The following is a 25,569-nucleotide window of genomic DNA, read 5'->3' as shown; positions in this document are numbered from 1 at the left end:
GAAGAAGAAAAAAGAAAGAAAGGATGACAAAGCCGGATCGACGAAAACGCTGATGATCCGCAACCGCTGCGCCCGCCGGAAGATTCCCACCACGAGCCTAGCCCTCCGAAGCGCCGCATACCAAAGCAGCACCTTCAAGAAGGGATGCGACGATGACGACGCTGCTGCCCGGACAAGCCTAGGGTTTCCCCCGGTATGCGGAAGGGCAGTGGGAAGGGGAAACCCCGACGCCCCTCAAGAGGGAATGGTGGCGCCCGCGAGCGTCACCGCGTCGGTGTCGGCCATCGACAAGGATTTCTCCCGTCCCCCAAAGACCCACGGCCCCGGACACTCCGTCATGCTCCGCCAACCTCGCCACCCACCAACTCGCGCTACCACGGTCATGCAACCACCACCGCCGTCTCACCGTGACCCACTGACGAAGACCGACGAAACCGGTAGGAAACACCCCGAGCCGAGGGGAGCCTGGACAGCAGCCACGCGGGAGGACGCCACCTCCACCGCCAGCTGCGGTGACAGACCGGACGCAGCAACAGGAGCAAACCAGGCCCCTCTGGCCCGGCCAAGCCCGACGGGCTCGTGAAGCTCCCGTGGCTGCGCTGCAGTCCACGCGCTGCCGTCCTAGCCACACTCAGCAGGAGAGTCTCCACCAGCCGCCGGGAGCAGACCTAGGATGCCAGATCTGGCCCACCCAAGCCCAGATGGGGCCCGAGCAGGCCTGTGTCCGGGTCGAACCGCGCCGCCCGCGCCGCTGCTGACCTCCATGCCGCCCCGCCGCCAAGAGGCTGCGCCGACGCCGCCACGTCACCCAGCGCCGCCGCCTCCGGCAGGAGCGCGGCAGCCGCCGGAACCTTGCCCACCGAGGGCACCGCCGCCAGCTCCGGGAGATCCCGCGTCGCCCGCCTCGCGCGCGGGTAGGAGCGAGTCCGCCGCCGCCGGCACCGCTCGGGACTTTGCCCGGCGGCCTGCGCCGACGGCGGCGAAGGGGAGGAGAGAGGGAAACTGGGCCTGGTGGCGCTAGGTCGTGGGGGTCGCCCGTCTCCGCCCGCGGGAGAGCGGAGCGGACGAGCAGGTAAGTAGAAGTGTAGGTTCTGGCCTCCAAAAGCTGTCAAAAACAGAGTTTCTGATTGTTGAGTTCTAATTTATATTTGAATTCAGTTGATTTGTTGTCCGCGGCTAACAGGCCAAAATAGCCAGATCGCGCCGTGCTGCCGGTGTGGACGTAAGAGCATCTCCACTCGTCTCCCCGACGAGGCCCCCGAACGATGTTTTTTCCATCCGGACGGCGAAAATCGGCCCAGTCGCGCCCCCGGTTCCTCGATTTCGTCCGGATTTGGGCCTAAATTCATCCGGCGATCCCACGCCATCCCCGGCCCCCCGGGGAGCTGTCGGGGACTCCGGACGAAACAAAAGCGCGCGAAAGGGCGAGGAAACTTCCCGCGCGTCTGGTGGCCCCAACTTGTCGGCGAGAGACACCGATCGTCGTCCTCATCGCATCGTCTTCCGTGCGCTGTAAAAGCCTGCCGCCGGTCAGCATTCGCCGGCCGCGTAGCTTCCACGCGGCAAGTTAATGCCGTCGCATCGTCTTCCGCGCACGCATCGTCTTCCACGCGGCATTAATCGCCGGCGCTCGCCGCGACTCCCCTGCTCACTCCGCTCGCCGCGACGCCCCTGCTCCACTCTTCCTCCATCTCACCCTCCACCTCCACCTCCAGCGATGGCGTTCTACGACGACGACGGCGCATCCAACAACGGGTTACCCCGCCGATCTCTCCACACGTGGGAGGGGCACCTCCTCCACCAGGCGGGGTACCCCTGCCCGCCGGACACGAGGCCCCCCGGCGGCGGGTGGCGGCTAAGTGCTGGTGGCGTGCCAATCCCGCCGCCGCCCCAGGGCCACGCCCTCGACGTCGCCATCGAGGAGGCGCGGATGGGGATGATGGAGGAAGAACGCGCCGACCCGCGCCACCACCCCGAGAACTACACTCGGTGGAATTCGTTCTTTCTCCGGCGGTGGCAGCGCGAACTGGCGTCCTACGACGGCCCGCCACCTCCGCCTCCGCGCAACAACGCCGCGGGTCGCCGGCGTTGGTGGAGCACGCCGGACAGGACGCTCCACAACGTCCTCGAGCACATCGAGGGCGGCAACTCGCCGAGGCTCACGATGCCCCCTCTATCGAGGGCATCGAACAGTTGGCAGCCACGGCGTATGGCTGCCAGTTCCTCGTCGTCCGGTTCGGCGGCGAGGTCGATCTCCAGGTCGGCGCGATCCTTGGCGCCGGTGAAAAAGGAGCCGGCTTTCCCGCCGAGACACCGCACGTGCGGTGGCGGCATCGTCTTCCGCGAACCATCGACGGCACAAGGACGGCGCCACCCCAAGCGCGACCACGATACCTCCGGCGAGCGGAAGCGCAAACCGGCGAAGGTGAAGGTCGAGGAGGAAGAAACCGCCGAGGACGCCGCCATCCTCGAAGCCGTCATCGCGAGGTCCCTCCAGGACCTCGTACCCGCCGACAACGCCATGCCGCTTGACCAGGCCTACGCCTGGTCGAGGGAGCAGTGGGAGAAGGAGGAAGCGGAGCGGCAGGCGAGGCACCTCCAGGACTGCGCTCGCTTCCGGCGCCCTGCGACTCCTCCATCCGGCGCCGTCGTCCCCGTCGTCGACCTCGAAGGCTCCGACGACGAGCTGTACAAGCCATCGCCGTCCCCGCCTCGCACCAGCGGCCGGTGGGGAGACGCCGGCCAAGGCAGCAGCCAGGCGGCTTCGGCGCCGCCACAGTTCGACGACGACAGCTCCGACGACGATGGCGACGACGGCGACTACACGGTGTTCTACCGCCATTTCGGCATGTAGAGCGCCGTGTTTTAAAATTTACAGTTGTATTCCCCTAGCTGAATTCGAAATATAGTCGAATTCGGCCTCTATGTATGAACTTCGCCCTCTATATAGTAAATATCATTAAATTTAGTCTAAATTCGACCGTTTTATGCCGTAGTTTGTCAAGTTTCCGTTTTTCAAATTTAGATCGCCGTCTTCGCCTGAGATCGCGGCTGGGAAACTACTCCTTCCCACGCCAAATTTACGTCCAATCCGGACGAAAATTTCCCCGGATTTCGGGCGTGGGGAGGGCAACCGAGTGAAGATGCTCTAAGTCACTAAGTCTACTAGGTTAGACCGTAGCCCAATTTCGATTCGCAACGATTCAAACGGATAGAATTGGATCCAATATGTCGTTGTCTTGGGTCACGCCAGCTGGAGATGTCCAGGTCTACGCTTGGAGTTTGTCTGGGTACCACCTGACAATACACTTACTTAGAGTATATATTTTTTTTTTTTGAAACGGAGACAAAAGCTTTGACTCATTCATTCATTAAGTAGAAGGTGCTCGGTTTTTAGGAGAAAACCGGGCGAAAACCAACAACAACAACAACACCCACAACCACACACGCTCCGCCTCAAGGGCACACCTAGCCATCCTGGCTACCCACAAAAGCTACAAGAAGCTCAAGCCGGCCTATGCCAAACAGATGGCTCATCGAGAAGAAACCGGCAGCTCCGATTCTGAAGACGAGCCTCGGAGAGGAGATGCGCAAGACAAGCGCCGAATAGGACCTTCACCGGACCGCCCCTCGGGTGGCATCGTACACCGCCCAAGGGCAGCTTCGACTTCACAACAAGAGGAGACCACCATGAAGACATTCGGACACGCCGGAACGGAGCCGACTAACAAGACCTTGCCGCAACCAAACCTTGGTCATCACCATTGTCGTTGCCTCTCAAGCCTCCACCCGGAACAACCCGCATCACTGGTTGACCTCCTGCCAACCCAGATGCCCTGTGTGTCCAGACCGCCGGAGTGCGTAAAGGGGAACACCAACTTCAAGACGACGCCCTCAAGAGGGGAAACGACGCAGAAACGACGTCGTCGTCCGATCCCGCGGGATCTAGGCTTTCACCCGAAGACGTGAACCCGAGGGTAGCGAAGGTCGGAGAGCTCCACGACCGCCCCCCAAGAAGGACGGCGACATCCACAGACGCCGCGCGGTCAGGCTTTCGCCCGGAGCAACCGAGCCACCACACCCTCACGCGGCCAGACGGCGAGACGAAGCGGCAACCGCAGCCCGCACTCCGCAAACACACCTCATGTGCAGAAGCAGCGCCACCGCCGCACACAAGCCACCACCGCCACCACACACAAACCAAGGAGCTCAGCGAGCTCCGCTGCCACCACCCGCACCGCGCGGGGTTGAAAAGCCGAGCCGCACCACTACAGCCGACCAAGCTCACCGAGGAGAGCGCCGCGGGCGCCGCCAACCGCCACAGAGAGGGAGCTTCGACGAACGCCAACACAGAGTATATGAAGTGTTCATAGAAAAGGAATCGAGACTAGATCCCCTATCGCCGGTGAGTCTAACGAATCAGTACCTAGCTTGGCCTGACTCGTTAAATTAAAAGGTTGTGATGGAAAACTGCTTGTTGCACATGAGCACTACTGTGCTCCCGCTTTTTTTAAAAATGGAAAAAGTACTTCTAGGTATAAATAGTACAGTACTGAAAGCAAATATACAAATACATGGTTCAGAGCATGGACGGTGCGCCACTTGGAGCCGAGCCATCAGGGCTTGTTTTCTCCTTCCACCAGTAAGCTTTCAACTATTGTCGGTTACAAACTTGCAAAGTCTGCCCTCGCTAGTTTGGAGGTCGTTCTTGTCTCCGTGGCTGCAAGCTATTCCTATCCTGATACAAAGCATCCTTGTACGTACGTCAGTATCGACGCCATGAGCACGTACGCAACTGGACTCATGGCAAGTTGCTCAGAGTTTGACCATGTGCTTAAACCTGCTGCTACGCGACATTAACAATTAGCAGCCCCCGATGGTGACAGACTTATTTTTTCAGCAACCGTTTTTTTAATCGTCTGCACGACTGCGATCGCAAGGGCGTCAGATTAACAATCTTCTTGCTCCCCCTACAAATACCGGTGCCTGTGCTGCTTCTTTCTTCACCAGCTACAAGAGGAAGCAGAGAAATTCAGAGGATAGATTAATCGTAAGAGTAGAAGAATTCTGCAGCTTGCGGCTATGGCGACCAAGATCTACATCGTGTAAGGCTCCGCCTCTGCGCTCAATCTTCTTCCCTTCGGCTAGATCATTCATTTGATTACTGTTTATGTGCATCGATTTTCAGGTACTACTCGACCTATGGGCACGTCGCGACGCTGGCGGAGGAGATCAAGAAGGGCGCTGACTCCATCGCCGACGTCGAGGTCACCATCTGGCGAGTGCCGGAGACTCTGTCGGAGGAGGTGCTGGGGAAGATGTACGCTGCGCCCAAGCGTGAGGACAACCCCGTCATCACGGCAAGCCAGCTGGCCGAGGCCGACGGCATCCTCTTCGGCTTCCCCACGCGGTTCGGCATGATGGCGGCGCAGATGAAGGCCTTCTTCGACTCCACCGGCGGCCTCTGGCAGTCCGGCGCCCTCGCCGGGAAGCCCGCGGGCGTCTTCTTCGCCACCGGCACCCAGGGCGGCGGCCAGGAGACCACGGCTCTCACGGCCGTCACGCAGCTCACGCACCACGGCATGCTGTTCGTTCCCGTCGGGTACACGCACGGCGCCGGCATGTTCGCCATGGACGAGGTCAAGGGCGGCAGCCCGTACGGTGCCGGCACCTTCGCCGGCGCGGACGGAAGCAGGCAGCCCACCGCCGCGGAGCTCGCCTTGGCGGAGCACCAGGGGAAGTACTTCGCCGGCATCGCCAAGAAGCTCAAGGCCTGAAGTCTCGTCACCATCCGCACAATAGGCCAGTTGCGCTGCGCATCACGGCAACCCCGTCAAGTGGTGCAAAATTATCTTTTTTTATGTTTTATCCAGCAAGCAATTATGTGGAGTACTGCTTATTGTCTTGTTTTTTAGATGGGTTATTTTTGTCTTTTTTGACAAGGACACTACCTGCACACGGCAGCACTTTGTACTTTATTACATTCTAATAAAAATATGGAAGAGTCGGCAGGCCAATGTTTGTTCTAATGTAATGTGTCTTTCAATGATCATGTGATGCATAATGATATGATTTAGTTATGTACTGCTTCACATTTCACCACTCTTTTGAAATTTAATGAAAAAATAAGATAAAGCCCCCAAAATCAAAAACAGTACATAAAATCTGACCTCAAAGGCCTTAAGATCGGGCACATTTTCACGTTGGAGATCTTTTTTCCAAATAGGCTACTCCCCTTTCCTTTACTTCACAATAGAAATGCAATGTCTTTTACAAGCACTTGAAATGAGCCTAGAGAAGGGGGCGGGAAAAAAGAGAGCCCTCGCACTTATGAAAAACCCGCTAAGAGATATTATGCATCGAATGTCCACTATGAGACAAAAACCTAAAAGCACTAGACTAACAGTCAAACAGTTCAACAAAACAACAATCAGCCATCTTTTTAATAAGCAACATAACCAAAACATCAGCTAAGGCCATTCGATCATTTGGGCAGATGGTGAATGGAAAACCGGCTGTGCATTCTTTGACTTCTTTATCATCACTTGTGCTCCCCGCTTCAGCTTCTCTGCATCATCTGGTCCATATAAGCATGCCAAGTACATGATAAAATAACACATAGTGAAAATAATCACTACAGGAGGACGTACTTTTTAAATGTGACCTTGTTTCAAATAATCCAGATGGACCGAGATATTGCAGCCCAATCATATTCTTCTACAACTGGCAGCTGGATGGTCGAGACGTCCTGGGCCACCGGCACGACCCTCCTGGTGACCGGTGGTGGATACGGTCTTTACCTCACCTTCTAGCGTTTTCTTTGGATCGATAGTTATGGTCCTGATACGTCCATTTTGCATCACTATTTTATATCATAATTTACTGATATTCATTGATATATTTTATATTTGGAGATGATACTTATGTTATTTCATCTATTTTGCATGTTTCATGATTATTGAAGAATCGCGCACCGGAGTTAGGATTCTGCTGGAAAAAACACCGTCAGAATGCAATATTTCGGAAGATCAACAATTGACGGAAATTACACTGAAAATCCTATTTTTCCAGAAGACGAAGAGAGCCAAAAGGAGGAGCCGAGGAGGGCCGCCATGGGCCCCCCCATAGGCCGGCACGGGCCCAGGCCTGGCCGCGCCGCCTTGTGGGGAGGGGGCCCACAGCCCGCTCTGGCCTCCTCTCCTTCGCGTACTTCTTCGTCCCGAAAACCTAAGCTCCAGAGGAGAGTCGCGAAGAGTCACAGCCGCCTCTGCGGGGCGGAAAACACCAGAGAGAAAAAAGCTCTCCGGCAGGCTGAAATCTGCCGGGGAAATTCCCTTCCGGAGGGGGAAATCGACGCCATCGTCACCGTCATCAAGCTGGACATCATCTCCATCATCATCACCATCATCTCCATCATCATCATCGCCATCTCCACCGCTGCACCTCATCACCGCTGTAACAATTAGGGTTGGAACTTGATTGTTTGATAGGGGAAACTCTCCCGGTATTGATTTCTACTTGTTATTGATGCTATTGAGTGAAACCATTGAACCAAGGTTTATGTTCAGATTGTTATTCATCATCATATCACCTCTGATCATGTTCCATATGATGTCTCGTGAGTAGTTCGTTTAGTTCTTGAGGACATGGGTGAAGTCTAAATGTTAGTAGTGAATTATGTTGGGTAATATTCAATGTTATGATATTTAAGTTGTGGTGTTATTCTTCTAGTGGTGTCATGTGAACGTCGACTACATGATACTTCACCTTTATGGGCCTAGGGGAATACATCTTGTATTCGTTTGCCGATTGCGTGGTTGCCGGAGTGACAGAAACCTAAACCCCCGTTGGTATATCGATGTAGGAGGGGTAGCAGGATCTCAGAGTTTAAGGCTGTGGTTAGATTTATCTTAATTACTTTCTTGTAGTTGCGGATGCTTGCAAGGGGTATAATCACAAGTATGTATTAGTCCTAGGAAGGGCTGTGCATTAGCATAGGTTCACCCACACAACACTTATCAAAACAATGAAGATTAATCAGCTATATGAAGCGAAAGCACTAGACTAAATTCCCGTATGTCCTCAAGAACGTTTGGTCATTATAAGTAAACAAACCGGCTTGTCCTTTGTGCTAAAAAGGATTGGGCCACTCGCTGCAATTATTACTCTCGCATTTTACTTACTCGTACTTTATTCATCTGCTATATCAAAACCCCCTGAATACTTGTCTGTGAGCATTTACAGTGAATCCTTCATCAAAACTGCTTGTCAACACATTCTGCTCCTCGTTGGGTTCGACACTCTCATTTATCGAAAATACTACGATACACCCCCTATACTTGTGGGTCATCAAGACTATTTTCTGGCGCCGTTGCCGGTGATCCCATCTCGGGGGATTCAGGAGATCGCCTTCGGCACCCTGCCGGAGAGGGGAATCATCTCCCGCAGGACTCTTCATCGCCATGATCGCCTCCGGAGTGATGTGTGAGTAGTTCACCCCTGAACTATGGGTCCATAGCAGTAGCTAGATGGTTGTCTTCTCCTCATGTGCTATCATTGTTAGATCTTGTGAGCTGCCTAACTTGATCAAGATCATCTATTTGTAATGCTACATGTTGCGTTTGTTGGGATCTGATGAATATGGAATACTATGTTATGTTGATTATCAATCTATCATATATGTGTTGTTTATGATCTTGCATGCTCTCCGTTGCTAGTAGAGGCTCTGGCCAAGTTGATACTTGTAACTCCAAGAGGGAGTATTTATGCTCGATAGTGGGTTCATGTCTCCATTAAATCTGGCAGAGTGACAGCAACCCCTAAGGTTGTGGATGTGTTGTTACCACTAGGGATAAAACATCAATGCTATGTCTAAGGATATTTGTGTTGATTAAATTACGCACCATACTTAATGCAATTGTCTGTTGTTTGCAACTTAATACTGGAAGGGGTGCGGATGCTAACCCGAAGGTGGACTTTTTAGGCATAGATGCATGCTGGATAGCGGTCTATGTACTTTGTCGTAATGCCCAATTGAATTTCACACTACTCATCATAATATGTATGTGCATTGTCATGCCATCTTTATTTGTCAATTGCCCAACTGTAATTTGTTCACCCAACATGCTATTTCTTATTGGAGAGACACCACTAGTGAACTGTGGACCCCGGTCCATTCTTTTACATCGAATACAATCTACTGCAATACTCGTTCTTACTGTTCTTCGCAAACATCATCTTCCACACTATACATCTAATCCTTTGTTACAGCAAGCCGGTGAGATTGACAACCTCGCTGTTACGTTGGGGTAAAGTATTTTGGTTGTGTTGTGCAGGTTCCACGTTGGCGCCGGAATCCCTGGTGTTGCGCCGCACTACACTCCGCCCCATCAACCTTCAACGTGCTTCTTGACTCCTACTGGTTCGATAACCTTGGTTTCTTACTGAGGGAAAACTCGCTGATGTACACATCACACCTTCCTCTTGGGGTTCCCAACGGACGAGTGCTTTACCGTCACAAGCAACGTATTTTCTGGCGCCGTTGCTGGGGAGTGAAGCGCTATTGGTAAGTGGAATTGGTAAGGGAAACTTTTACTGTTCGTGCTGATTTTATTTCTGCCTGCTGCTATAATCATTATGGAGAGATCCTCTCTTGAATTTTTATTTGGAAAATCTACTACTACTTGACACGCGTACAACACGCGACCGTTGGGAACCCCAAGTGGAAGGTGTAATGCGTACAGCAGTAAGTTTCCCTCAGTAAGAAACCAAGGTTTATCGAACCAGTAGGAGTCAAGAAGCACGTTCAAGGTTAATGGCGGCGGAGTGTAGTGCGGCGCAACACTAGGGATTCCGGCGCTGATGGCGTGTAACTCACACGTTCGTTGGGAACCCCAAGAGGAAGGTATGATGCGCACAGCAGCAAGTTTTCCCTCAGAAAGAAACCAAGGTTTATCGAACCAGGAGGAGCCAAGAAGCACGTTGAAGGTTGATGGCGGCGGGATGTAGTGCGGCGCAACACCAGGGATTCCGGCGCCAACGTGGAACCTGCACAACACAACCAAAGTACTTTGCCCCAACGAAACAGTGAGGTTGTCAATCTCACCGGCTTGCTGTAACAAAGGATTAACTGTATTGTGTGGAAGATGATTGTTTGCAGAAAACAGTAGAACAAGTATTGCAGTAGATTGTATTTCAGTAAAGAGAATTGGACCGGTGTCCACAGTTCACTAGAGGTGTCTCTCCCATAAGATAAACAGCATGTTGGGTGAACAAATTACAGTTGGGCAATTGACAAATAAAGAGAGCATGACCATGCACATACATATCATGATGAGTATAGTGAGATTTAATTGGGCATTACGACAAAGTACATAGACCGCCATCCAACTGCATCTATGCCTAAAAAGTCCACCTTCAGGTTATCATCCGAACCCCCTCCAGTATTAAGTTGCAAAGCAACAGACAATTGCATTAAGTATGGTGCGTAATGTAATCAACAACTACATCCTTAGACATAGCATCAATGTTTTATCCCTAGTGGCAACAGCACAACACAACCTTAGAACTTTCTCACATCGTCCTGTGTCAATGCAGGCATGAACCCACTATCGAGCATAAATACTCCCTCTTGGAGTTACAACCATCTACTTGGCCAGAGCATCTACTAGTAACGGAGAGCATGCAAGATCATAAACAACACATAGATATAACTTTGATAATCAACATAACAAGTATTCTCTATTCATCGGATCCCAACAAACGCAACATATAGAATTACAGATAGATGATCTTGATCATGTTAGGTAGCTCACAAGATTCGACAATGATAGCACAATGGGGAGAAGACAACCATCTAGCTACTGCTATGGACCCATAGTCCAGGGGTAGACTACTCACACATCACTCCGGAGGCGACCATGGCGGCGTAGAGTCCTCCGGGAGATGATTCCCCTCTCCGGCAGGGTGCCGGAGGCGATCTCCTGGATCCCCCGAGATGGGATCGGCGGCGGCGGCGTCTCTGGAAGGTTTTCCGTATCGTGGCTCTCGGTACTGGGGGTTTCGTCACGGAGGCTATTTGTAGGCGGAAGGGCAAGTCAGGAGGGGGCACGAGGGCCCCACACCATAGGCCGGCGTGGCCAAGGGGGGGGGGCGCGCCGCCCTAGGGTTTGGGCACCCCGTGGCCCCACTTCGTTTCGTCTTCGGACTTCTGGAAGCTTCGTGGCAAAATAGGACCCTGGGCGTTGATTTCGTCCAATTCCGAGAATATTTCGTTACTAGGATTTCTGAAACCAAAAACAAAGAAACAAGAATCGGCACTTCGGCATCTTGTTAATAGGTTAGTTCCAGAAAATGCATGAATATGACATAAAGTGTGCATAAAACATGTAGATAACATCAATAATGTGGCATGGAACATAAGAAATTATCGATACGTTGGAGACGTATCAGGCGCCAACGTGGAACCTGCACAACACAACCAAATTACTTTGCCCCAACGTGGCAGTGAGGTTGTCAATCTCACCGGCTTGCTGTAACAAAGGATTAGATGTATAGTGTGGATGATGATGTTTGCAGAAAACAGTAAGAACGAGTATTGCAGTAGATTGTATTCGATGTAAAAGAATGGACCGGGGTCCACAGTTCACTAGTGGTGTCTCTCCCATAAGAAATAGCATGTTGGGTGAACAAATTACAGTGGGGCAATTGACAAATAAAGATAGCATGACAATGCACATACATGTTATGATGAGTAGTGTGAAATTCAATTGGGCATTACGACAAAGTATATAGACCGCTATCCAGCATGCATCTATGCCTAAAAATTCCACCTTCAGGTTATCATCCGAACCCCCTCCAGTATTAAGTTGCAAACAACAGACAATTGCATTAAGTATGGTGCGTAATGTAATCAACAAATAGATCCTTAGACATAGCATTGATGTTTTATCCCTAGTGGCAACAGCACATCCACAACCTTAGAACTTTCTGTCACTGTCCCAGATTTAATGGGGGCATGAACCCACTATCGAGCATAAATACTCCCTCTTGGAGTTACAAGTAACGACTTGGCCAGAGCCTCTACTAATAACGGAGAGCATGCAAGATCATAAACAACACATAGATGATAGATTGATAATCAACATAACATAGCATTCAATATTCATCGGATCCCAACAAACGCAACATGTAGCATTACAAATAGATGATCTTGATCAAGTTAGGCAGCTCACAAGATCCGACAATGATAGCACAATGAGGAGAAGACAACCATCTAGCTACTGCTATGGACCCATAGTCCAGGGGTGAACTACTCACACATCACTCCGGAGGCGACCATGGCGGTGAAGAGTCCTCCGGGAGATGATTCCCGTCTCCGGCAGGGTGCCGGAGGCGATCTCCTGAATCCCCCGAGATGGGATTGGCGGCGGCGTCTCTGGAAGGTTTTCCGTATCGTGGCTCTCGGTGCTGGGGTATTCGCGACAAAGACTTTAAGTAGGCGGAAGGGCGGAGTCGGAGGGCTGACGAGGGGCCCACACGCTAGGGCCGCGCCGCCCTGCTGTGTGGCTGCCTCGTCGCCTGATACGTCTCCGACGTATCGATAATTTCTTGTGTTCCATGCCACATTATTGATAATATCTACATGTTTTATGCACACTTTATGTCATATTCGTGCATTTTCTGGAACTAACCTATTAACAAGATGCCGAAGAGCCGATTCTTTGTTTTTACGCTGTTTTTGGTTTCAGAAATCCTAGTAACGAAATATTCTCGGAATTGGACGAAATCAACGCCCAGGGTCCTATTTTGCCACGAAGCTTCCAGAAGACCGAAGAGGAGACGAAGTGGGGCCACGAGGTGGCCAGACTATAGGCCGGCGCGGCCCAAGCCCTGGCCGCGCCGACCTGTAGTGTGGGCCCCTCGTGCCGCCTCTTTACCTGCCCTTTCGCCTACAAATAGCCTCCGTCGCGAAACCCCCAGTACGGAGAGCCACGATACGGAAAACCTTCCAGAGACGCCGCCGCCGCCAATCCCATCTCGGGGGATTCAGGAGATCGCCTCCGGCACCCTGCCGGAGAGGGGAATCATCTCCCGGAGGACTCTACGCCGCCATGGTCGCCTCCGGAGTGATGAGTGAGTAGTTCACCCCTAGACTATGGGTCCATAGCAGTAGCTAGATGGTTGTCTTCTCCTCATTGTGCTTAATTGTCGGGTCTTGTGAGCTGCCTAACATGATCAAGATCATCTATCTGTAATTCTATATGTTGCGTTTGTTGGGATCCGATGAATAGAGAATACTATGTTATGTTGATTATCAATTCATGTCTATGTGTTGTTTATGATCTTGCATGCTCTCCGTTACTAGTAGATGCTCTGGCCAAGTAGATGCTTGTAACTCCAAGAGGGAGTATTTATGCTCGATAGTGGGTTCATGTCTCCGTGAACTGGGAGTGACAGAAACCTCTAAGATTATGGATGTGCTGTTGCCACTAGGGATAAAACATTGGTGCTATGTTCGAGGATGTAGTTACTGATTACATTACGCGCAATACTTAATGCAATTGTCTGTTGTTAGCAACTTAATACTGGAGGGGGTTCGGATGATAACCTGAAGGTGGACTTTTTAGGCATAGATGCATGCTGGATAGCGGTCTATGTACTTTGTCGTAATGCCCAATTAAATCTCACAATACTCATCATGACATGTATGTGCATTGTTATGCCCTCTCTATTTGTCAATTGCCCAACTGTAATTTGTTCACCCAACATGCTGTTTATCTTATGGGAGAGATACCTCTAGTGAACTGTGGACCCCGGTCCAATTCTCTATACTGAAATACAATCTCTATCGCAATATCGTTTCTACTGTTTTCTGCAAACAATCATCTTCCACACAATACGGTTAATCCTTTGTTACAGCAAGCCGGTGAGATTGACAACCTCACTGTTTCGTTGGGGCAAAGTACTTTGGTTGTGTTGTGCAGGTTCCACGTTGGCGCCGGAATCTCTGGTGTTGCGCCGCACTACATCCCGCCGCCATCAACCTTCAACGTGCTTCTTGACTCCTACTGGTTCGATTAAACCTTGGTTTCTTACTGAGGGAAACTTGCCGCTGTGCGCATCACACCTTCCTCTTGTGGTTCCCAACGGACGTGTCAACTACACGCATCAAGCAAATTTCTGGCGCCGTTGCCGGGGAGATCAAGACACGCTGCAAGGGGAGTCTCCACATCCCAATCTCTTTACTTTGTTTTTGTCTTGCTTTATTTTATTTACTACTTTGTTTGTTGCATTATATCAAAACACAAAAAAAAAATTAGTTGCTAGCTTTACTTTATTTGCTATCTTGCTTGCTATATCAAAAACCCAAAAAAAATTAGTTACTTGCATTTACTTTATCTAGTTTGCTTTATTTACTACTGCTAAAATGGCCACCCTTGAAAATACTAAGTTGTGTGATTTCACAACCACAAATAATAGTGATTTCTTATGCACACCTATTGCTCCACCTGCTACTACAGCAGAATTCTTTGAAATTAAACCTGCTTTACTGAATCTTGTTATGCGAGAGCAATTTTTTCCGGTGTTAGTTCCGATGATGTCACGCCCATCTTAATAATTTTGTTGAACTATGTGAAATGCAAAAGTATAAGGATGTAGATGGTGATATTATTAAATTGAAATTGTTTCCTTTCTCATTAAGAGGAAGAGCTAAAGATTGGTTGCTATCTCTGCCTAGGAATAGTATTGATTCCTGGACTAAATGCAAGGATGCTTTTATTGGTAGATATTATCCCCCTGCTAAAATTATATCTTTGAGAAGTAGCATAATGAATTTTAAACAATTAGATACTGAGCATGTTGCACAAGCATGGGAAAGAATGAAATCTTTGGTTAAAAATTGCCCAACCCATGGACTGACTACTTGGATGATCATCCAAACCTTTTATGCAGGACTGAATTTTTCTTCGCGGAACCTATTGGATTCAGCTGCTGGAGGTACCTTTATGTCCATCACTCTTGGTGAAGCAACAAAGCTCCTTGATAATATGATGATTAATTACTCTGAATGGCACGCGGAAAGAGCTCCACAAGGTAAGAAGGTAAATTCTGTTGAAGAATCCTCTTCCTTGAATGATAAGATTGATGCTATTATGTCTATGCTTGTGAATGATAGGACTAATGTTGATCCTAATAATGTTCCGTTAGCTTCATTGGTTGCCCAAGAAGAACATGTTGATGTAAACTTCATTAAAAATAATAATTTCAACAATAATGCTTATCGGAACAATTCTAGTAATAACTATAGGCCATATCCTTATAATAATGGTAACGGTTATGCTAATTCTTATGGGAATTCTTACAATAATAATAGGAACACACCCCCTGGACTTGAAGCTATGCTTAAAGAATTTATTAGTACACAAACTGCCTTTAACAAATCTGTTGAGAAAAAACTCAATAAAATTGATATTCTCGCTTCTAAGGTAGTAGATGGGTTAGTCCTGTGCATTGTGTTCCTAAGAAAGGAGGAATGACTGTTGTACCTAATGATAATGATGAGCTCATCCCTCAAAGAGTAGTTGTAGGGTATAGAATGTGCATTGATTATCGAAAAGTTAATAAGGTTACTAAGAAATATCATTACCCTTTACCTTTTATTGATCAAATGTTAGAAAGGTTGTCTAAAAATACTCATTTTTGCTTTCTTGATGGTTATTCTGGGTTTTCACAAATTGATGTTAAAACTAAAGATCAAGAGAAAACCACTTTCACTTGTCCCTGTGGAACTTATGCTTATAGACGTATGCCTTTTGGTTTATGTAATGCTCCTACTACTTTTCAAAGATGCATGTCTGCTATTTTTCATGGCTTTTGCGAGAATATTGTAGAGGTATTCATGGATGATTTTTCTGTCTAAGGGAATTCCTTCGATAATTGCTTGCGAAACCTTGATAAAGTTTTGCAGAGGTGTGAAGAAACTAACCTTGTTCTTAATTGGGAGAAATGCCACTTTATGGTTAATGAAGGAATTGTATTGGGACATAAAATTTCCGAGAGAGGTATTGAAGTTGATAGAGCTAAAGTTGAAGCAATTGAGAAGATGCCCTATCCTAGGGATGTTAAAGGTATTCGTAGTGTTCTTGGTCATGCTGGGTTTTATAGGAGATTTATTAAAGATTTCTCCAAGATTTCAAAACCTCTTACTAATCTTCTTCAAAAAGATGTACCTTTTGTTTTTGATGATGATTGTAAGGAAGCTTTTGAAACTCTAAAGAAAGCCTTAACAACTGCTCCTATAGTTGAACCTCCTGATTGGAACTTACCTTTTGAAATTATGTGTGATGCTAGTGATTTTGCTGTAGGCGCTGTTCTTGGACAGCGAGTAGATAAAAAATTGAATGTTATTCATTATGCTAGTAAAACTCTTGATGCTGCTTGATACGTCTCCGACGTATCGATAATTTCTTATGTTCCATGCCACATTATTGATGATATCTACATGTTTTATGCATACTTTATGTCATATTTATGCATTTTCCGACACTAACCTATTACCGAGATGCCGAAGAGCCAGTTGCTGTTTTCTGCTGTTTTTGGTTTCAGAAATCCTAGTAAGGAAATATTCTCGGAATTGGACGAAAACAACGCCCAGGGGCCTATTTTCACACGAAGCTTCCAGAAGACCGAAGGGCAGACGAAGTGGGGCCACGAGGCGCCGCCACACTAGGGCGGCGTGGCCCATGGGGGGCTCGCGCGGCCCTAGCGTGTGGGGCCCCCGTGACGCCTCCTGGCCTACCCTTCCGCCTACATATAGTCTTCGTCGCGAAACCCCCAGTACCGAGAGCCACGATACGGAAAACCTTCCAGAGACGCCGCCGCCAATCCCATCTCGGGGGATTCAGGAGATCGCCTCCGGCACCCTGCCGGAGAGGGGAATCATCTCCCGGAGGACTCTTCACCGCCATGGTCGCCTCCGGAGTGATGAGTGAGTAGTTCACCCCTGGACTATGGGTCCATAGCAGTAGCTAGATGGTTGTCTTCTCCTTATGTGCTTCATTGTCGGATCTTGTGAGCTGCCTAACATGATCAAGATCATCTATCTGTAATGCTATATGTTGTGTTTGTTGGGATCCGATGGATAGAGAATACTATGTTATGTTGATTATCAATCTATTACCTATGTGTTGTTTATGATCTTGCATGCTCTCCGTTATTAGTAGAGGCTCTGGCCAAGTTTTTACTCTTAACTCCAAGAGGGAGTATTTATGCTCGATAGTGGGTTCATGCCTCCATTAAATCTGGGACAGTGACATAAAGTTCTAAGGTTGTGGATGTGCTGTTGCCACTAGGGATAAAACATCGATGCTATGTCCGAGGATGTAGTTATTGATTACATTACGCACCATACTTAATGCAATTGTCTGTTGTTTGCAACTTAATACTGGAAGGGGTTCGGATGATAACCTGAAGGTGGACTTTTTAGGCATAGATGCATGCTGGATAGTGGTCTATGTACTTTGTCGTAATGCCCAATTAAATCTCACTATACTCATCATATCATGTATGTGCATGGTCATGCCCTCTCTATTTGTCAATTGCCCAACTGTAATTTGTTCACCCAACATGCTATTTATCTTATGGGAGAGACACCACTAGTGAACTGTGGACCCCGGTCCATTCTTTTACATTGAATACAATCTACTGGAATACTTGTTCTACTGTTTTCTGCAAACAATCATCATCCACACTATACATCTAATCCTTTGTTACAGCAAGCCGGTGAGATTGACAACCTCGCTGTTTCGTTGGGGCAAAGTACTTTGGTTGTGTTGTGCAGGTTCCACGTTGGCGCCGGAATCCCTGGTGTTGCGCTGCACTACATCTCGCTGCCATCAACCTTCAACGTGCTTCTTGGCTCCTACTGGTTCGATAAACCTTGGTTTCTTACTGAGGGAAAACTTGCCGCTGTACGCATCACACCTTCCTCTTGGGGTTCCCAACGGACGCGTGCTGAACGGAAAGACATACGTCAACCACGCGTATCACTGCTCAAAGAAATTATGCTACAACTGAAAAGGAATTGTTAGCTGTAGTCTTTTCTTGTGACAAGTTTAGATCCTATATTGTTGATTCAAAAGTTACAATTCATATTGATCATGCTGCAATTAGATACCTTATGCAAAAGAAAGATGCTAAGCCAAGGCTTATTAGATGGGTGCTTCTGTTGCAAGAATTTGATTTGCATATTATAGATAGGAAAGGTGCTGATAATCATGTTGCTGATAATTTGTCTAGATTAGAAAATATTGCTTATGATCCTGTTCCTGTTAATGATAGTTTTCCAAATGAACAATTGGCTGTAATAAAGGTGAGCTCGCGAGATAGTCCTTGGTATGCTGATTATGCTAACTTTATTGTTTCCAAGTACTTGCCTCCAACCTTTTCAGCTCAGCAAAGGAGGACATTCTTTTATGACTTGAGGCATTATTTTTGGGATGACCCACACTTATATAAAGAAGGAGTGGATGGTATTCTGCGAAGATGTGTTCCCGAATATGAACAACAAGAGATATTGAGTAAGTGTCATGGTAGTGCTTATGGAGGACATCACGCCGGAGATAGAACCGCACAAAAGGTTCTACAATCCGGTTTTTATTGGCAAACTCTCTTCAAAGATGCAAGAAGGTTTATTTTATCTTGTGATGAATGTCAAAGGGTCGGTAATATCTCCAGACGCAATGAAATGCCTATGAATTATACTCTTGTTATTGAACCATTCGATTGTTGGGGATTTGACTTCATGGGACCTTTCCCCTCTTCAGAAGGTAACAGTGATATACTTGTTGCTGTTGATAATGTTACTAAATGGGTGGAAGCCATACCCACAAAAAGTGTTGATGGTGATACCTCTTTAAGAATGCTTTTAGATATTATTTTTCCTAGATTTGGAGTTCCTAGATATCTTATGACTGATGGAGGTTCTCATTTTATTCATGGTGATTTTAGAAAAACTCTTGCTAAATATGGTATTAATCAGAGAATTGCTTCCGCTTATCATCCTCAAACTAGTGGGAAAGTAGAATTATCAAATAGAGAGATTAAATCTATCTTGCAAAAGACTGTTAATAAATCTAGAAAGAATTGGGCTAGTAAATTAAAGGAAGCACTATGGGCTTATAGAACTGCTTATAAAAATCCCATGGGTATGTCACCTTATAAAATGGTTTATGGAAAAGCTTGTCATTTACCTTTAGAACTAGAGCACAAAGCTTATTGGGCTGTAAGAGAACTAAATAAAGATCCTAAACTTGTCGGTAAGAAGAGATTGCTACAATTGAGTTCTCTAGATGAATGGAGAAGTGAAGCTTATGAAAATGCTAAACTCTTTAAAGAGAAAGTTAAGAAATAGCATGATAGAAGAATTATCAAAAGAGAATTTAATGTTGGGGATAAGGTCCTATTGTATCGGTCTCGCCTCAGATTCTTTGCAGGGAAATTACTCTCAAAATGGGAAGGACCATATGTCATTGTGGAGGTGTATCGTTCAGGAGCAATTAAAATTAGTTCTCTGCAAGGCGATACCACACAAGTGGTGAATGGACAAAGACTCAAGCATTATATCTCTGGAGATTCTTATAATGAAGATGTTGATGTTATTCGAGTGGTGACACCGGAAGCTTTCATCAAAGGTCAAATTGACAGTCCGGCAGAGTTCGACTTTGAATAGGTAACAGTACTGGTAATAAAAAGTTCGCGTTTTACTTTCCAAACAATGTTTTTGCTGTTTTTGGAAAATATGAAAAATTACGAGATCGAAACGGACTGGAGGAGACGCACGAGGGCGTGCCCCCATAGACCGGCGCGGGCCCCAGGCTGGCCGCACCGCCCTATGAGGAGGACTCCTCGTTGCCCCTCTCCGACTCTGGTTCGACCTGGTACTTTCCTTTTGTCGCAAAAATTCCTGCTATATAATCCCCCGGACCCCTGGAGGTCCGTATATCGTTTTCTCGATGTGTTTTGTTTCGAGCTGTTTTCTGCCAGGATCTGCTTCGGATCTAGAGCCACCATGTCTTCGTCGGGAACTCCGAAGGACAGCTTCTTTGAGGATGTCGTCAAACCGTACATGAACGAGCTGAAGATGCACCCCAAGGAATTATTGCTCGTAGATGGAGAGTTGCAGATCAAAGATGTCCAAGGTCCTAAAGGAGAAGGAAGCTTGGAAGACAGGATGGAGAAACTTGAACAAGAGGTCTTCAACTACAAGAAGATGGCTGAGCGTGAAGTGGACATCTTCCACAAGATTGTGTCTGAACTTATTGATGGACACAAGAAGGAGACTGCAAGGCTGTGGGACGACATCCTCTCGCTTCACGACACCACCAACAAACTCCAAGCTCAACTCGATGATGTTCAGAATCAAAACTTTGAGTATGAAAATAGGTTTAAACACATAAGCTATGCTGCTAGTTTCAGGATTCCTGAGACCAAGATGTCGTTTGTTGATGGAGAGCCTCTTCCTTGGAAGTCTGATGATGGGAAGAATTCATCACCACCACCGCCGAAGGAGTAATTCATCATCGGTATTGGCATCCCCTTGGTTTGTTCCAAGCTTGGGGGAGTGCCGCGGTATCACATCATCACTATCTTTTACTTTTTACTATCAAGTAGTGTCATATCATGAGTAGGGAAGTTATCATATAAGATGGGTTGCAGTGTGGAAGTATCTCTCCTTTAGTTGGTTGTCTATGTATCCCTTGGTGTGAGTTATTGTTATGGAATATTAATGAGAAGTCTTATCATTTACATATTGCACATCTTATTTTAGTTTGCAATCTCTATTATATGATTGATCTTGTTATTAGTATCGGTATCACTTTGGGAGCATTGAGTAAATCTATTTGGTTTTGGCAAACTTAGCATTGGTCAATAGCAACAACACTTTGAGGTTTAAGTAGAAAAGAGAAATACATGTAGTTGTTTCATTGTCTTTCTTTCTTGTTAGCTCTTAGCTTATTATTCTGAAGTTAAAATTGTTTGTGCTTACAAGGAAGATGCATGATTGTTTCTATCACATATATATTTGTTTGTTTCCCTCAACTCTTATGCTTGCTAATCAACTTTGCTAGCCAAAAACCTGTACGGAGAGGGAATGCTTCTCGTGCATCCAAACCTTAACCCAAACCTATGCCATTTGTGTCCACCATACCTACCTACTACATGGTATTTTCTGCCATTCCAAGTAAATACTTCATGTGCTACCTTTAAACAATTCAAAATTTATCATCCCTATTTGTGTCAATGTTTTATAGCTCATGAGGAAGTATGTGGTGTTTTATCTTTCGATCTTGTTGGGCAACTTTCACCAATGGACTAGTGGCTTCATCCGCTTGTCCAATAATTTTGCAAAAAGAGCTGGCAATGGGGTTCCCAGCCCCAATTAATTAACCTTCATAATTTTACAAATAGACACTCCTCCATGGTATGTGATTGTTGGAAGGCACCCGAGGATTCGGTTAGCCATGGTTTGTGAAAGCAAAGGTTGGAAGGAGTGTCAACCAAAAATAAAATTTTATGGGAGCCTCTCTTCGAGAGTTTGTCTGGCAAGGGGGTTAGAGTACCCACTACCATTCGTTGACAACAACAAAACCCTCTCAAAATTTTACTTTTATGCTCTCATTATGATTTTAAAACTGAAAAAGCTCTAGCACATGATTTAATCCCTGCTTCCCTCTGTGAAGGGCCTGTCTTTTACTTTATGTTGAGTCAGTAAACCTATTTCCCTCCATCTTAAGCAAGCATTTGAGTTGTTGTGATCAAATCATTTATATTGTGATCTGCTTAATCATGCCTTTTACTCTTCCTTGTTTAGTACAAGTTTTATCTGAATGAATATAGCTTTGAAAGTTATCAATGATTACGAGGGGATTATTATGATTGAGTATGCAAGTTGTGCCATATAAGCTTTAACATAAGAGCACTTCTCGATAGATAAGTACAATCTGTTAATTGTTCTCTGACCAAGAATGAAGTTTGCCATCACCAATTATGATTTCTTATGCACCTTTATTTGTGATTACCTTCTACTTGTTTCAAGTTGAATTATATGAGGAAGTTATTCACTAGAATGTCTTGTGTGAATTAATATGATGCTTCTTGTCCGTATTTGGTTTATCGACTCTTCACTCCATAAACACGTGGTCTTGTTTACCGAGTTCAGTTTCGCTTGGGGACAAGCGAAGTCTAAGCTTGGGGGAGTTGATACGTCCATTTTGCATCACTATTTTATATCATAATTTACTGATATTCATTGATATATTTCATATTTGGAGATGATACTTATGTTATTTCATCTATTTTGCATGTTTCGTGATTATTGGATATATGTTAGAACTAAACCCAAGTGAATTTGTTATTTTGATTGTACTAATGCTGCTAATAAAGAATTGTGTGAAGTTTTATATGAAGGAAGTTTTCAAGTGTAGGGAGAGAAGAATGATGTGATGAGATGAAGAATGGACAAAATCTCAAATTTGGGGATGCCGATGCACCCCAAAAAAATTCAAGAGGTACACGCGTCAAAGCTTGTCTAGACTCTGGCATATACTTTGGCATGTCATGTTGGATGTTATTCTTGTCATATGCTTAGTATTTATTGTTGTAGCATGACTTGTCTCAAATAACTGAGAGTGCATAATGTTCTATTGAAAGAATCATGTGTTTTTTCCATCATAAAAGCACAATATTGTGATATTCTCCTTTGATGCTTTATTGGGTTGACTTGGCGCATGCTTATACCATGTTATGACTATAACTAGTCAACTAAAGCCTTTATGATCATTTAGTTTTTGATTTGTAATATCACTTTATGCTTTGACTGATAATGTTTTGTTGCTATGCATGATTATGGCCATTATTGTTCTCTTAGTTGGTCGCTCCCAGTCTTTTGCTAGCCTTCGCCTGTGTTGAGTATGATATCTACTCGTGCATCCAACCACCATAAAACAAAGTTTGCGAATTGTGTCCACCATATCTACCTAGTAGCATTATTGATATTCCAAGTAATTCATCATGTTTTTATTTATCTTCCAAATTAAATTTTGGCATGAGCAAATTAGTTAGTAAAGCTCTCATGAACTTGATGGCACATTTACTTTCTTGCACTTAATAAACTTGATCATTCTGCATATCTTATGAAGTTTATATGTTCGCAAATTGCAAGTTGGGAGTTAGTAACCATGCTTTCATGGGAAACACTTTCGACATTGCACTTATATTTAGTTACTGTCATGTTCTTTTGTTTATGGATGCCTAGCGGTGCGAAATAAAATGGAAACTTGTAAGTCCATGGAGTTTGTATATGAGTTAGAGAAACGCCTGGGCCGCTAATGTAAACCATGCATCATTCATGGTGGAAATTTACAGCTAAGCCATAGTGAGCATTCTATGAAGCATTTGCAATAAAAGGCTATACCCATAGTAAATAAAAAGTTGTTGAGATGCTCATTATCTGTTTGTCTTGTCATTTCGGCATGGGATAGCTCCTACAAGAGTACCTCCATATCATTGGGCAAGAGGTAACCCGTTTGCGTTTCACAATGATACATGTATACTTACAATGACAAGAACTTATTTGAGACCGAAGTTAAGTAGCATGAGGTTTAGTTACTCATATTCAAGGGGCATGAGATTTTCAAATTCCGATTTGCAAGCATATAGCTCATATTTGATTCACAATAACTTTAACCATTCAAGATGCTTATGATAGGGGCAATGAGAGCTCAAAACTAATAAGTATCATACTTTTGGAAGGTTTATAAAACTTGTTTATCTTGCTTACTCTGCAAAGAGTCTCTCTTTTACTTTTATGTTGAGTCTTCATCTTCTACTTTATGCACCAATTAAGAGAGCATAGTTGTAATTCTTAGTGCAATGTGCATAGTCCCAAAACTATTATTGATTGATTCATGATTGTGCTATTGCTTATTCTTACATTTTTTGTATCTAGTCATCCTCTGAACTTTAAAGGTGTCCTAGCATTTATGTTTTGCTACTTTATAAAGGACATGTTGAGTACCACTTTGTTATGTTTACTTTATGCTCGCAAACAAACAGTTGCTTTCAATGCACAATTATTCATGATCTTTGTTTGATTTACTTCTCATGTTATAACATAGTTGCTAAGTTCTACTGTTAGAGTTATATCTATCATGCCTATGTTTAGAGTACTTAGATCCCAGCTCACAATGCTTTACAATAACTTGATCAAGATTGTGTTGGCTTCATGTCACCTCAAACATTATTTTTGTTATCACTTAGTGATACGTCTCCAACGTATCTATAATTTCTGATGTTCCATGCTTGTTTTATGCCAATACCTACATGTTTTGCTCGCACTTTGTAATGTTTTTATGCGTTTTATGGAACTAACCTATTGACGAGATGCCGAAGAGCCAGTTGTTGTTTTCTGCTGTTTTTGGTTTCAGAAATCCTACAAAAGAAATATTCTCGGAATCGGACGAAATCAACACCCAGTGTCTTATTTTTCCCGGAAGCTTCCAGAGCACCGAAGAGGGGCCAGAGGGGAGCCAGGGGGCCCCACCCCACAGGGCGGCGCGGTCAAGGGGGGGCGCGCCCCCCTAGTGTGTGGGACCCCCGTGGCCCCTTCGACTCCGCCTCTTTGCCTATAATTAAGATGCCTTGTGACCTAAATCTTCGACACGGATTGACGAAACACCAGAAAACCTTCCAGAGCAGCCGCCATCGCGAAACTCCAATTCGGGGGACAGAAGTCTCTGTTCCGGCACCCTGTCGAGACGGGGAATTGCCCCCGGAAGGCATCTCCACCGCCATCTTCACCGCCATCGCAGTCTCCATGATGAGGAGGGAGTAATTCTCCCCCGGGGCTGAGGGCTCTACCGTAGCTATGTGGTTTATCTCTCTCTTTGTGATCTAGTTGAATATCATCTATGTGCTACTCTAGTGATGTTATTAAAGTAGTCTATTCCTCCTCCATGATGTAATGTTGGCAGTGTGTGCATCATGTAGTACTTGGCATAGGTTATGATTGTGATCTCTTGTAGATTATGAAGTTAACTATTACTATGATAGTATTGATGTGATCTATTCCCCCTTTCATAGCCTGTCGGTGACGGTGTGCATGCTATGTTAGTACTCGGTATAATTGTGTTGGTCTATCATGCACTCTAAGGTTACTTAAATATGAACATCGAATGTTGTGGAGCTTGTTAACTCCGGCATTGAGGTGCTCTTGTAGCCCTACACAATTAATGGTGTTTGTCATCCAACAGAGAGTGTATAGTGGTTTTATTATGTGATCAATGTTGAGAATGTCCACTAGTGAAAGTATGATCCCTAGGCCTTGTTTCTGAACATCGAATCTCCATTTATTTACTATTCTGTTGCATGTTTACTCGCTGCCATATTTATTTCAGATTGCTATTATCACTCATATCCATCCATATCACTTGTATTTCACTATCTCTTCGCCGAACTAGTGCACCTATACATCTGACAAGTGTACTAGGTGTGTTGGGGACACAAGAG

At 46.0% G+C, this 25,569-nt stretch overlaps 1 protein-coding gene across 1 annotated transcript; it reads left to right on the top strand.

Moving 5' to 3' along the window:
• Window positions 1-4,977: 4,977 nt before the first annotated feature.
• LOC127334127 (quinone-oxidoreductase QR2) lies at window positions 4,978-6,017 on the top strand. Its single transcript, XM_051360543.2, has 2 exons — window positions 4,978-5,105; window positions 5,189-6,017. Exons 1-2 carry the CDS (start codon window positions 5,083-5,085, stop codon window positions 5,775-5,777), a joined length of 612 nt encoding a protein of 203 aa, XP_051216503.1. The 5' UTR covers window positions 4,978-5,082; the 3' UTR covers window positions 5,778-6,017.
• Window positions 6,018-25,569: the final 19,552 nt, after the last annotated feature.

This window comes from Lolium perenne, chromosome 2 (assembly GCF_019359855.2).
Source record: "Lolium perenne isolate Kyuss_39 chromosome 2, Kyuss_2.0, whole genome shotgun sequence".
Classification (NCBI taxonomy): Eukaryota; Viridiplantae; Streptophyta; class Magnoliopsida; order Poales; family Poaceae; genus Lolium; species Lolium perenne.
Note: the sequence above shows the minus strand (reverse complement) of the source record. Positions and strands in the feature narration are given on the sequence as shown.

What these genes read in the sequence shown, in the direction of transcription:
- LOC127334127 (XM_051360543.2), top strand. Translation starts at nt 5,083, where the DNA reads ATGGCGACCAAGATCTACATCGT. An exon ending in GCGACCAAGATCTACATCGT is followed by an intron (nt 5,106 to 5,188) that starts GTAAGGCTCCGC and finishes ATCGATTTTCAG; the next exon opens with GTACTACTCGACCTATGGGC.